At 37.6% G+C, this 13,830-nt stretch overlaps 2 protein-coding genes across 3 annotated transcripts; one reads left to right on the top strand and one right to left on the bottom strand.

Annotated features, from left to right (window-relative positions):
* Nucleotides 1–168: 168 nt before the first annotated feature.
* Nucleotides 169–4,543, top strand: nsmce2 (NSE2 (MMS21) homolog, SMC5-SMC6 complex SUMO ligase). Of its 2 annotated transcripts, XM_051720523.1 has the most exons (7): nt 169–286; nt 460–592; nt 1,694–1,806; nt 1,917–2,070; nt 2,233–2,324; nt 2,731–2,837; nt 3,339–4,543. In XM_051720523.1, exons 2-7 carry the CDS (start codon nt 478–480, stop codon nt 3,454–3,456), a joined length of 699 nt encoding a protein of 232 aa, XP_051576483.1. In that variant the 5' UTR covers nt 169–286; nt 460–477; the 3' UTR covers nt 3,457–4,543. The 2 variants fall into 2 exon arrangements, with proteins under 2 accessions (XP_051576483.1, XP_051576482.1); XM_051720522.1 differs by having other exon boundaries at nt 235–592.
* On the bottom strand, nt 3,942–10,651 carry LOC127453821 (mitochondrial import receptor subunit TOM40 homolog). The gene is made up of 10 exons (XM_051720520.1): nt 10,562–10,651; nt 8,783–8,997; nt 8,576–8,643; nt 8,019–8,111; nt 6,799–6,900; nt 5,895–6,000; nt 5,587–5,709; nt 5,382–5,458; nt 5,137–5,239; nt 3,942–4,986 (listed from the first exon to the last, which is right to left on the bottom strand). Exons 2-10 carry the CDS (start codon nt 8,994–8,996, stop codon nt 4,847–4,849), a joined length of 1,026 nt encoding a protein of 341 aa, XP_051576480.1. The 5' UTR covers nt 8,997; nt 10,562–10,651; the 3' UTR covers nt 3,942–4,846.
* Nucleotides 10,652–13,830: the final 3,179 nt, after the last annotated feature.

Below are 13,830 nucleotides of genomic sequence, written 5' to 3'. Positions count from 1 at the left end.
ACAGGCGCGTCCTGGTTGCGCTTTTCCGTTAAATTTGACTGTCAAATTAACAGTCATGCAAAGAAATATGGGGGATATTTGTGAAATATAAATTATCATTTATTTTCTAGTCGTGTATAGGTCAATATTTCAACAGTGTATTACACCTACAAAACCGTGTGCTACTAAATGCTGTTTTTAATACTACTTTCTGAACGCCTTACAAATCTTTTATTTTGATGTGTCATCCAAACTGTTTCGAAACCGGAAACGGCGACTCTGTGACGCAACTTCTGGCGAGGGCTAGGTGTTGTATAATTTTTTGAATTATATTTCTAAATATATAACAACTGTTAAGTGATGTATATGTTATAATAATAGCACATTTGTAATTTTATCGAATAAATAAACCACTTTGAAACGAATTAAAGTGAACGTGAATGATAAAAGTGTTTGTTGGTTGGTGGAATTTTCGAGCAGTAATATAACTTCCAGGAGATGTCTCTAAGTTCAGTGCAGTCCACTTTGTCCACTTTGAAGTCATGCCAAACAGATGTTGGAGGATGTATGGACATGGTTTCAGACGTTGCGCTGGGAATAGTGGAAGCACAAGGTACCACATCTACAGAAGTTGGGTTTATGTTTGTTTAGGCCTCGATATGCCCCACTAAGCATATCCATGATTTAACTAAATAAAATATATACCTAAAAGTTTGGACAGACTTAAAAAACCTAATGAAATCAAATCACGTTTTGTGGCTTTTCCCCCATGTCAGTTATCTTTGAGACCTTCTACATGCTAGTCTATTTGACAAAATATTTTTTTAGCAGATTATATGAATATAAAATTTAGAGTTTTTCTCTTCAGTGAAAACGGACCAGTATATTAGTGACTCATCTTGCACTCTTTGGGTGTGTCAAGATAGAATTTTGTCAAATACAATGCTGTTTAGAATGAGAATGTCCCTCCCCCTTACTGCCTACCTTTGACTAGCAATAGCAAGGAAGCAAATCATGGTTCACATCTGTGACGTAGTAATGGCTATTGGCTATTCAATATGTTCAATTCAATATGTCCTGCCCAAACTTCCCGTGTAATATGAAATATGTGAACACACGCACACAAAATCGTTTGTCAAGCGATTTCATGAGGTCTATATTTAAAGGAATATTCGGGGTTCAATACAAGTTAAGCTCAATCGACAGCAGTTGTGGCATAATGTTGATTACCACACAAATTATTTCCACTCGTTCCTCGTTTTCTTTGAAAAAAAGCAAAAATGGAGGTCACAGCGAGGCACTTACAATGGAAGTGAATGGGGCCAAACCTTAAACCAGTGGTTCTCAACCTTTTTTTGATGTTAGCCCCCTACTTCATTCCCTTACTCCTTAGCCTTTCTGTAACCTCTATTTTTTTGCTTTTATTTTATTTTTTAAGAAAAGGTGAGTTGAAAATAATTTTTGTGGTAATCAACCTTATGCCACAAATGCTGTTGATTGAGCTTAACTTGTATTGAACCTGGAAAAGGGGCATAGCAATCATTATAACTTCAGTGTTTTTATTTAGCTAAAAAGATTCAAGATACATAGCTGTCCTATTGAAGAAGTCTTTATATGATATAAATGAAACTCTATGTTCGTTCCAAAGATTTTCATTGCTCTCAAATATCTATATATTTGAGAGTATTCAGTTTTCAGTTTGTTTTAATTTCAGGTACAGTAGACAGTCCGGCTCTGAAGAAACTGGAGGAGATGATGCTGGAGTGTTCCAGACTGGACATAGAAATCAATTGTTTTGTGGAGTCTGTTGATGAGATGACTGCTCAGGTTTCTTTTACGGACTCATTCTGTTGCTTAATTTTGACAGTTAATCTTTGTCATGTCACTCACTGACTGACCCTGTATTACTTTTGTGTTTTTTCTCTTTTAATCTGTAGGTCCGACATAAACCTCCTGATGCCATGGTTAAACTGAAAGACTCTGTAAGGAATCGTTACAATGAGCTGATGGCAGGTGTTTCAGATGTTGACCTGCAAAGGCACAGTAAGGTGGTGGCCTTCAAAGACAGTGTCAGGAAATTTTACATGCAAGGTGGGACACGTGTTCGTACTTAGTGTTTTTTTTTGTTTATTTGTTTTTTCAATAGGATTCAAACGTAAATGTGTCATGACTTGAAATGTGAATGTGGATGACATGCATTTCCTAGATACCACAATGGCAATATCATTCCTATGTGTTCATATTTCTGAACAGCTAGTCAGACACCAACTGAAAACGCAGAAGATCTAGATGAGGACATTGCTGTAACACAGAGCGAGACAAATTTTATCTGCCCTCTCACCCAGGTGAACATCAGCATCACTTCACGTTTGAACAAATGCACAAGAAATCCATAAACGCCATAGACCTTGTGTTAATTTGCTTCATATTTGTAAGGGTGTGTAACAGTATATGGACAGGCAAGGAGGAGGTGGGAACCAGCTAAAGAGTAAACATAAACTTTAATGGTAAACTTAAAACCAACATAAACAAACGTGTAGCGCAACCACATGCGTGTCTCTCTCGAACCAGCGTCTCTGGCTATCCCTTTATCTCGCTCTTCCGCTGATCAGCTGATTCAGCGCCTGTCGTGCTCCATCATGGCCCAGCCATGCCCTCCTCCTCATCATGGGTGTTTTATAATGGATCAACAGCAGATTAAGATGTAGAAATGTTAAATGATTAAAAACTTTAATGTCCCTGTTTTGACAGGTTGAGATGGTCAATCCAGTGCGAAACAAGAAATGCCAGCATTATTATGACCAAGAGGCTGTACTTGAAATGATACAGAGAAGGCACAGAAATAAGAAGAACTTTCGGTATGTTGACACTGCTCAGTTCTGTCTTTATATTGTCATATACAATAAGTATAATTCATTTCCATATCATGCTACCAGAAAATACCAACAAATTTACAAGTTCACTCTTCATTAGTACTGCATACATTTATGCTTCTATAAAGTAATTTGAAAATCATAGTGTTAGGTAAGGCACTCTTAAATTGCAGATGAAATGGAGGGATTTGAAGTCTGTAAAGGAACATGTACATTATACTCCACCATCACTCACTGAAACGGTTTACAAATATTTTACCTGAAAGCATGTCTTAAAATAAACATGATTTAATAATAAAAATTTTACTATCTACCTCATACAGCCATCCCTGTTATCTTAAAACACTGTGCTATTATGCTGCCTTACTAAACTGCCTGTGTATCAGCTGTATTACAGTACAACAGGTTAAAAGGCAGTGAAATATAGTATGTAATATAATACATAATAATGTAACTGTTACCAATTGCCTTTGTCATTCCACACAGCTGTCCAAAGGTTGGCTGTGGAAACACAGATGTTCAGCAGTCTGATCTGGAGTTGGATCTGGTTATGAGGCGAATGATCCAGAACCAAAAGAGACAGAGTGGAAAAACCAAAATTTGACTAAATCAGTCTTGAAGACAACAGTTGTTCTAATTTGAAATGTGAAAATAGTTTAAGGAAATTTGAAATCTAAAACTGAAGGCTTTTGTTACGCAAATAATATACAATTACATTGTAAGTAATTTGGTTCAGTTTGTTTAATACAATACAAAGGCAGTATGCATGTTAGTGTGACTTTTTTTTAATAAATGTTTGTACCTTTCTAAATATGTTAATTGTTAACCCATTCTTTACCTTTGTCTTCCTCTTAGTATTAGTAAAACATTGTTTTCCTCTCTAGCAACGATAATGATAATAACGAAACCTTGTAATATAAAAGGCAAACCTGATCTTTTTCAAAACTCAATTTAAAATCAAATGTTTATTCAACATAATTCCACTATGAAATAACCCATTATAATCAGGCCGAAAGTCTGTTTTTTAGTACCTCACCATGTCACTAAGACATGAAATCAGGACATGTACAACTCTTCTGGGCAATAAAGCCAGCTTCAAATGTACAGGTTTATTACAGTATCTGCTCCAATCCTTTGCCCCAAAATCCCACTAATGTACAACAAATTAAAATCATACAAACTTTGGAAATTCTTCCACATGAAAAAATTCAGTGACATTTGATTTTATGTTGAGATGCTTACAAAGGACAGTCTGATTGATTCGTCCAGTCATTGTGAAACCAGCATCCAAATTTGGCCCTTAGACAAATACAGTACAAGGACCTCTTTGTCAAAACTCTCAGACGGTTCTGCATGACTAGTTAAAATGAGACAAAGACTTCAACTCCACTTAACATCCGACTGCTTAAACCCAGAGCTTCCATGCATTTGATTTTCATATTTTTGACATTGACAGCATTTTGTGCAGTGCATTTTTGAAGGTTCAATTGTCAACTTTGTATGATAAACATCTAGTAAAAAATGTAACACTAGTACTGCCCCAACACATTTATATAGATGGAAACAAGAGTTTCAAATACATCAAACTGGCAAAAGCAAAATAATGAACAAGTGTTTCAGTTGTTCTTAGATATACATCCTCTGTAAATTGTTTCAACAAAGGAGAAAAAAAAAACTGTATTTGAATGCAACATATCTGACATTTTTCTTTCACATGACGTGCATTTAAAAACAAACCTTATCTGTCTGTTTAGTTATCTGGCTGATCTGTCAGGTAGCCAGATAACTATGAACATTTAGATTGATGGGAGCTTTGTTGGACTTTGCTTGTGCGGTCCTGAAAGCTCTTCATCCTGGTCCATCCTAGTGAAGGTTAAACGCAGTAATATTGGGAGTCCATTTCAGTGTTGGTCCATGTCCCCATGTCTCTGCACCAGTCCAAACGTGGTGGAGGGTCGTATCTGTAGAGATTCTTCATTGCCGCCACGGCTTCTCTACCCGATGGTGACACCAAAGCCACACTGAAACTTGTTCTTGCGGTGGTTAAGGAAGGCGCCAAGAGCTAATGATAGAGGAAGGGGTAGCAGCTTCTTTTCCAGCATTGCTCCCACCACCCAGTTGCTATCTAAAGAACCTGATGAAAAGGATTAGGAAGTTGAGCAGTGCTGGAACAATGATTATGCAAGTATTTGAAAGTAAATCGAATCAGTCTCAAATAGGCGTCACTAATGCTGCCATGTTAAATGCTAACAGTCCAATGAAAGCCTTCGAAGTGGAAGAATACCTTTAAACAGCAAGTTTGCTTTGGGTAGATCCAACTGATAACCAAACGACACACTTGTGTCCTGCATCCGTGTACTGGCCTCAAACTCAACCCCGACTTGCAGCTGAAGGAGACATTCAGATTCAGAAGAGTGAGTTCAAAAGACGATAGGGTCGTCTAAGCAAGTTTCTGTCAATATTACTGTATCAATCGTTCCACAACCAAAGTATTGTACAATGTTTTAAGGTCTGATAGTTATTAAGTACCTGGTCATTGGCTTTGTGGTAGTAAGATGCATGTGCACCAGCTCCTCCAACAGTTAATGTTGCAACATAATTACTACCTGAGGTTGAAAAGGTAGCAAATCATTACACCAGATCTCCATGTAATCAAATGATGATTCTTGCCACAGACTTTGAATAACGTATGCTAAAAATGTGTGATACAACAGTATGGTCTGTAAATACTCACCTGTGTATCTGCCCACTAATGATGTGACTGTGCCCTCCTCTCCTGGTCTCTTGTGATAGACCAGCTCACCTCCCAATACCAAAGCAGGAGACAAGGACTGGAGGAAGTGTGCCACAAGGATACCTAAGAGACAACACATGATTACAGTCACAAAGTCTTATGCCAATTAGGAATTAATAATAATAATAATAAAAACACCATAAAAGCAGCCAAAATTTAAGAATAAATAAAAGACAGAATTTTCACACAAGTTAAAAAGAACATCTTCCTTTTCAAACACTTCAAATAGTAACTGGAAGTTACATTACCAGATCCAACAAGAACATCTGGGTTGCCAACGGTAACAGCAGCAGTAAAGCCATCTCCACGGTACTCTGCATCGCACTGCCAGTTTACAAACTTCTGTTGCTGAGTCTATAACACACCATTCAGTCAAATAACTCAATAAAAAAGTATGCGGGGCCTGGGTAGCTCAGCGAGTACTGACGCTGACTACCAACCCTGGAGTCGCAAGTTCAAATCCAGGGTGTGCTGAGTGACTCCAGCCAGGTCTCCTAAGCAACCAAATTGGCCCGGTTGCTAGGGAGGGTAAAGTCACATGGGGTAACCTCCTCGTGGTCACGATTAGTGGTTCTCGCTCTCAATGGGGCGTGTGGTAAGTTGTGCGTGGATCGCGGAGAATAGCATGAGCCTCCACAAGCTGGGAGTCTCCGTGGTGTCATGCACAACGAGCCATGTGATAAGATGTGCGGATTGACTGTCTCAGAAGCAGAGGCAACTGAGACTTGTCCTCCGCCACCCGGATTGAGGTGAGTAACTGTGCCACCACGAGGACATACTAAGTAGTGGGAATTGGGCATTCCAAATTGGGGAGAAAAGGGGATAAAATAAAAAATAAAAAAGTATGCAGTAGTGTATCATTTATACAATATGTGGGTGTCCTATTTTTTGGACTTGAATTTGAATAAAAGGAATTAACTTTTTATGGCTCAGAAGACATAAATTTCTTTCACCAAATTTAAGAATTATTTCAGCCAAACCGATTCATCCTACATCATAATTAAGCAGTTGGCTTAAAATAATTGTACGTTAGGTCCACTGTATACCACATTTAACATGTTGCCATGTGTATGATCTACTAATTGATAATTTTCATATTTTTCTATTCCCTTTCATTTATGATTAAAATCAGTGAAGCTGACTGGTACATACCTGCATGGCCACTTTAGAGCGTACACGGTTGGTAAGCTGATGGATGATCTGTGCATTGAGACTGCCTGTACTGTCCATGTCACCAACCATGACTGGAAAAGACTGATGGACAGACAAAAAAACATTGACAGGCTTTAAATATCTCATTAGCTTTGAAATTCACACTTTTCACAAACAATACAGAAACATACAGTTTGGTGACCATTTTAGCTTAGCAACCTTTTAGCAATCTTTTACTTCTGAAACAATATTGGTATAGGAAATTAAACCAAAATATGAATCTAAATTAAGCAGGGATGTGCTACAGTGGTTGACTAATCGTCCAACGACTGTCAATAAGTAGGGTAGACTACTCACATTAATATTTTTAGTGGTGGTGGTTTTATTGGGAGATGCAATTCTCAAATTAATTGAGACACAACTTCTTGGAGTGTTTTTGCATGATGATAGCACACTGTGCTTAAAAGTGAATAACTGTCAGCACAGCAAAACCATCTGCAGGAAGTTTCGTCTCTTTAATGCTTTAAGTTTAGCCCATTTATGAACCGCTGCTGTTAAAGCATCAAAGCACTGCATTAACAACTCAATATAAGACGATGACTGTCGAATGTTAAATCTTCTGTTGAGTAATGTTCCCATATTATTGAGGTGCTTTGGAGAGATTAAAGTCTTTGCTGATTTTGTCTGAAAATGCTTAAATAGTTGCAGCAAAAAAGGTTTAAACTGCTTGATGTTGTTAACTAAATGTGTACATGCAGTATTATCTTGCAGTTCTGTGCTTTTGAATGCACATCAAGGATTGCCCTGAGACTCCCAAGCTCTCCGTTTACATTGCGCACGTCACTCTGCTGTCAGGATGTGCATTAGCGGTTTTGTGCCATTCTTTATTGGAGCCTTTCTTATTTCTTCTCTTACTTTGATAGTTTTGTGCAATATAATGTTATAGATATTAGATAAGAATAATACAGATAATAAGAATATTATAAGAATAATATAGATTAGATATAGATAATATCCTTTAGTTAGCATGTTGAAGTACTGTGCTTAGCATCCATAGATTCCTCTGAAACACTGATCGGGGTCACGTGAACATAACTGAGCTAATTATTATACATTATTATCCATAACACTGACTAGTCAATCATGAAAATTGGTAGTTTTGCACATCCCTAAAATTAAGTTAGCCTGCCAGTTAAAAAGTGACCTAAAAAGTGCCTTACCTCTGCAGGACCTGTTTGCTTGCTGCCCACATATGTGGTTCCAAATCTGTAACCCGAGTCTCCCAGGGTGCTTAGAGTAATTGTGTGACTAACCTAAGGAAACAAATGAAGAGATCACATATATTTGTGCCCTTTTACCTTTAACCCCAAAGAGCACACACAAAAAAGGTGAAAGCTTCTATTTCATTTCATTAAGTATTAAAGTATGTGCTTTCGAATGGCATTTAATTGAGGTAGACGTAAGGCACTTTTCCACCAACGCGCCAAACGGTTCTTGTTGCAGAACTTGTTCCACTGTGGTGCTGCAAACTCAGGATTAGAATGGACTGAGCAAATGACCGATAGTGTGTTGCCACATCACTATATACATTTCACCTGCACGGTTCTCTGTCCTAAGTACAGTTAGCTGACCTTGCTGAGAATTCCGGGCAAGGAACTATTTGTAATCATATCGTACCGAACCGTGTTCAAGTGGAAATGCAACTTAATACGTTACTAACCGTGCTCAGAACTGTTGAGCCTGATGGTGGAACAGCGGCTATTAATGCTAGACTAACCTGAAAGTGATTACTCAAGCCCTTGTTGACAACCAAACGTACACCCTCCATCTGTGTAGGGAAGACCTCTGAAAAGCAAATGAAAAGAACTTTGCATTCAACCTGCCTTTGCAGCCTTTGACGACAATACAGATAATGGCACAGTAAACAAATATACACAAGAATGTCTGAAAAATCACCTTTTCGAAAAATTAGTCTTACACTAACCTTTGCATTTGCGATGACACTCCTCAAATGTGCCAGGGTTAGGGAGAGAAGCCTCTGTTTCTGCCCCAGACTGTCCCTGTGTGACTGAGGAGGGTGGGACTGGAGGCATGGTGAAACCTGGAGGTACCGTCACTAGACCAGGCCCCCCTGGGGCACTGCCACCCCCTGAGGCTGGTGGTGGGTTTGGGGAGCTGGCAGCCAACACACTGCCCATGCTTAAGGAAAAAACAACAGTACAATAAAAAAGATTTGAATACCTAATCAAACAGATTGAACAAATCAATAATTTTTTTTTTGTGCAATGTATGCCATCGCATTCCAGCAAAATTGTGGTTGAATTCATAACTTCATGGACAAACATTACAGCTGCATAGTTTTTTTTTTTTTTTTAATCTATTATCGCAAATTAAATCCTCAGAATTATTAATAGTAAAAAGAGCCTTTTTAAAAAGAAAACTTAGTTATAGATAAATGCAAATATTTTTCTGAAGCATAAAATATCACTAAAACTAAATTTGTTATTTCTTGTAAAAGGGCCAGTAAAAATGTTGGCAGGGCAAGTAAAAATCTGTACTACTGGTCCAGCAGAAAAAAAAAAAAAAAAGAAAATGTATTTTTGAGCCCTGCAAACTATATATAACATTTTATAAAAGCACTTACATTAATTCTTCTGTTAAAACTCTGTCTTATTTGAGCTGTAAAGTTGTTTAAATCATTGTTTTTACAGTCGTTTTAGAGTTTTGGTGTTTACAGTGTTACGTTGTCATGGCAACGAAGTTGTTCAATTTTATGTATCTTTACATATAAAAGGTTAGTAAGCGATTTTATCACACTAAAATCATGTTAAGATGCATATTGTTTATGTCTTGTGGCTACACTTTTGAAACGGTGAATATTTTAACCTTTACTGATTGGCCCCATACACCTCCATTGTAAGTGCCTCACTGTAAACTTGATTTTTGCTTTTTCTCTTTTATAAAGAGAAAAGTCGAAATTAATTTTTGTGGTAATCAATATTATACCACAAATGCTGTCGATTGAGCTTAACTTGTATTGACCCTGGAATATTCCTTAAAGAAACTTTTGGATGAGGTACTTCTACTCAAAATAATTAATTAGTGCATAGGTCAAAAGGTCACATTTCTACATTTGGACGAATACTTAAAGATGAACTCTACAACTTTCAGTCTTCACACAGGAATGTGTAAAAGTTCAAAAAGGACAAATCAGGTTCCCTGGCTTTTAAACCAATCCTGGCGACATCAGATCTATGCAAAAAAATAAAATAAGATTGCAGCATGAAAGAAGATGCCACACTGCCATTAATGGCTGCGCTGTCACCAAAAATAACCAGGCGAGTAAACACTACATCGCTTTGCACTGGAAGTGAAACACAAAATTACTGCTCCCAACAGCCTGCCAGCTGTCAAAACCATATAAAAACCGCTGTCGAGCCAGTATCAAACAGCTGACTCTCTAGTAATGAAAAACAGCACGGTCTGTGCATAGCAACACTACAGTAGGCACACTAAAGAGGGTAGTTCACTAGCATGTGGAGCTTCATTCACGCCTCACTAGCGAAGTAGCAGGTAAGCTAAGGTTGATGCTAACATGATGGTGACAGTGCCATGAGAGAGGCGCACATGAGTGAGATGCGAAAAAGAAGCTATATTTCGTACTAGCCTGACAACAGTATCTATCAATATATGCCGCACTACTTTATAGAAATTGTATGAATACAATTGATGTAACTATTTTCAGGCCTCGTGTTATACTCACGTTCAGCAAAGCAGTCCAGCTAACGGCTGAGAGGCACCGGTAGGATGCAAGGGACAATCTACATAACTGAGGTCTTGGCCCGCCCATTCCGGCTATATTAATACAGGATTGGATTAAACCAACCACAACGGTGTGATGATTGGCTACTGAGGATGGCGTCCTTCTGAGGTCACCGGTGCAGGAAATACGAGGGTCCGTGACGTAGGCTTCTTCGCTCCTCCAATGTTACGCTTCAAGGGTAAGACTCGAAACTCATGCATTCAGGTTTTGAAACGAAAGCATTCTTTGAACAAATAGCAAATGTATTAATATATTACAAGCGTAAAAGATCTAAATAAGGTCACGTTAATTTAGTTAAAATCATTGTTAATTTCACAATAATAAATTAATTTTTATTAAGGTATATAAATGTTGAATTACTTAAAAAAAAACAGTGGGTTATTATTCAAAAATATTTTTTGATAAATGTAATCTCTATTCCACATCAAAGATATCACCTGTTCAGATCATAAGAATCTGACAGGAAATTAATCCAAGATCTGGATTTGACCCTGAGATGCTTGAAAATGGCCTAAACAGAAAATTAATGAAACCCATATCTATATATTTCTTTCTTTTTTTTTTTTTTTTAATTCTACCTAGTCTGAGAGTTCATTTTGGGCCAAGTATCCATACTTCGAACCCTGTGGCAAGTAGGCTGGTTTTAGAGGGGTTTGGGGCACTTTATGGCTGGCCAGTCACATCTCCAAATGTTAACATTAAACATAAAACTTCTTATTCAAGAACATTTGTTTCTTCTATTATTAAACGTCACCATAAAAACAGATTTCTGTCTGACTGAAATGGCTTATAAGTTTGTCCTTGATCTTTCTAGTTTCTCCTGCCAATAGTACCAGAACCAAAACCATTGTTCAAGCTCATGATGTTGCACTGATTTTGAGCTTTTTATTTGAACAAACAGTGCTTCCAGGCCAAAGAGCTCAATTTAATTTACATCAGACCCCAACATTTTCTTCACATGGCTCCAGGCATTACCTAACATTGACCTCTCTTAGAAGTGGCTTTCTTTCAGAGACTGATATCTTGAAAGTTACAACACTGCTGGCAATTTGTTAACTTCTGTCAAAATTGCCCTTCTTGTCCAGTTTCTCAATTTGGCAGCACAACCTCAGTTGTACTGTGTGGGCTGTGACTTTTTTACACTTTGCTTCAAAACATTTGATGTTTTTATTCATTTTAAAAGTTTTGGCCAACTCTTTATAGCCTTCTCTGTGCAATAAAGTAACTGAAAAAGCTGTATTTCTTTTTTTTTATATAATTTTAAGTGATCTTTCTAGGTAACCGAGTATTTTAAGTTGCTAATGGGGGTGAATACTTGCATAAAATGTATTTATTTTTAACTTAAATAAAAATCATTTATTAAATATGCTTTAATACAGTTGAAGTCAGAAGTTTACATACATTTTAGCCAAATACATTTAAACTCAGTTTTTCACAATTCCTGACATTTAATTGTAGGAAACATTCCCTGTCTTCGGTCAGTTAGGATCACTACTATATTTTAAGAATGTGAAATGTCAGAATAATAGTAGAGAGAATGATTTATTTCAGCTTTTATTTCTTTCATCACATTCCCAGTGGGTCAGAAGTTTACATACACTTTGTTAGTATTTGGTAGCATTGCCTTTAAATTGTTTAACTTGGGTCAAACGTTTTGGGTAGCCGTCCACAAGCTTCTCACAATAAGATGCTGGAATTTTGGCCCATTCCTCCAGACAGAACTGGTGTAACTGTGTCAGGTTTATAGGCCTCCTTGCTCGCATATGCTTTTTCAGTTCTGCCCACAAATTTTCTATTGGATTGAGGTCAGGGCTTTGTGATGGCCACTCCAATACCTTGACTTTGTTGTCCTTAAACCATTTTGCCACAACTTTGGAGGTATGCTTGGGGTCATTTTCCATTTGGAAGACCCATTTGCAACCCAGCTTGAACTTCCTGGCTGATGTCTTGATGTTGCTTCAATATATCCACATAATTTTCCTTCCTCATGATGCCATCTATTTTGTGAAGTGCACCAGTCCCTCCTACAGCAAAGAACACACACAACATGATGCTGCCACCCCCATGCTTCACGGTTGGGATGGTATTCTTCGGCTTGCAAGCCTCACCTTTTTTCCTCCAAACATAACGATGGTCATTATGGCCAAACAGTTCGATTTTTGTTTCATCAGACCAGAGGACATTTCTCCAAAAAGTAAGATATTTGTCCCCATGTGCACAGCAGTGACTTCTTCCTTGCCAAGCAGCCTTTCAGGTTATGTTGAAATAGGACTCATTTTACTGTGGATATAGATACTTGTCTACCTGTTTCCTCCAGCATCTTCACAAGCTCCTTTGCTGTTGTTTTGTGATTGATTTGCACTTTTCACACCAAACTACATTTATCTCTAGGAGACAGAATGTGTCTCCTTCCTGAGCGGTTTGATGGCTGTGTGGTCCCATGGTGTTTATACTTGCATCCTATTGTTTGTACAGATGAACGTGGTACCTTCAGGTGTTTGGAAATTGCTCCCAAGGATGAACCAGAGTTGTGGAGGTCCACAATTTTGTTTGAGGTCTTGGCTGATTTCTTTTGATGTCAAGCAAAGAGGCACTGAGTTTGAAGGTAGGCCTTAAAATACATCCACAGGCACACCTCCATTTGACTCCAATTAGCCTATCAGATGCTAATTGGCTTATTGCCTAAATGCTTGACATTTTCTGGAATTTTCCAAGCTGCTTAAAAGGCACAGTTAACTTAGTATATGTAAACTTCAGACCCACTGGAATTGTGATGTAGACAATTTAAAGTGAAACAATCTGTCTATAAACAACTGTTGGAAAAATGACTCGTGTCATGCAAAGTAGATGTCCTAAACGACTTGCCAAAACTATAGTTTGCTAATATGAAATCTGTGGAGTGGTTAAAAAATTTGTTTTAAATGACTTACACTTTGGTTTATGTAAACTTCTGACTTCAACTGTATGACTTTGCAACCAGGCAATTTGGAGGCCATATAGAGAAAGACATGATTGGAGTTATTCATTTATGTAAGACATCAGAGGTTCAAGCAAATTATGCTATTTGATGGCCTACACCATTAAAATACATTAACATGCCTATTTATTCTGAACCAATTCTGATTAGGTCACTGGAGTGGCAATTAGAGTTGCCTTAAACACTTATTAAAAAAAAAAAAAAAAAAGAAAAAAAAACAACAGAAACACAA

The sequence above is a fragment of the Myxocyprinus asiaticus genome, chromosome 16 (genome assembly GCF_019703515.2).
Source record: "Myxocyprinus asiaticus isolate MX2 ecotype Aquarium Trade chromosome 16, UBuf_Myxa_2, whole genome shotgun sequence".
In the NCBI taxonomy this organism is placed as follows: domain Eukaryota; kingdom Metazoa; phylum Chordata; class Actinopteri; order Cypriniformes; family Catostomidae; genus Myxocyprinus; species Myxocyprinus asiaticus.
This window is presented reverse-complemented; position numbering and strand designations above follow the sequence as displayed.

Bases quoted from the DNA above. Each gene is read 5' to 3' on its own strand.
- nsmce2 (XM_051720523.1), top strand. From the start codon at position 478: ATGTCTCTAAGTTCAGTGCAGTCCACTTTGTCCACTTTGAAGTCATGC. The intron at 2,071-2,232 runs GTGGGACACGTG...ATTTCTGAACAG, and splicing joins CAGGAAATTTTACATGCAAG to CTAGTCAGACACCAACTGAA. The intron at 2,325-2,730 runs GTGAACATCAGC...CTGTTTTGACAG, and splicing joins TTATCTGCCCTCTCACCCAG to GTTGAGATGGTCAATCCAGT.
- LOC127453821 (XM_051720520.1), bottom strand. From the start codon at position 8,996: ATGGGCAGTGTGTTGGCTGCCAGCTCCCCAAACCCACCACCAGCCTCA. The intron at 5,710-5,894 runs GTAATGTAACTT...GTTGTCTCTTAG, and splicing joins AGATGTTCTTGTTGGATCTG to GTATCCTTGTGGCACACTTC. The intron at 5,240-5,381 runs GTACTTAATAAC...TGTCTCCTTCAG, and splicing joins ACCACAAAGCCAATGACCAG to CTGCAAGTCGGGGTTGAGTT.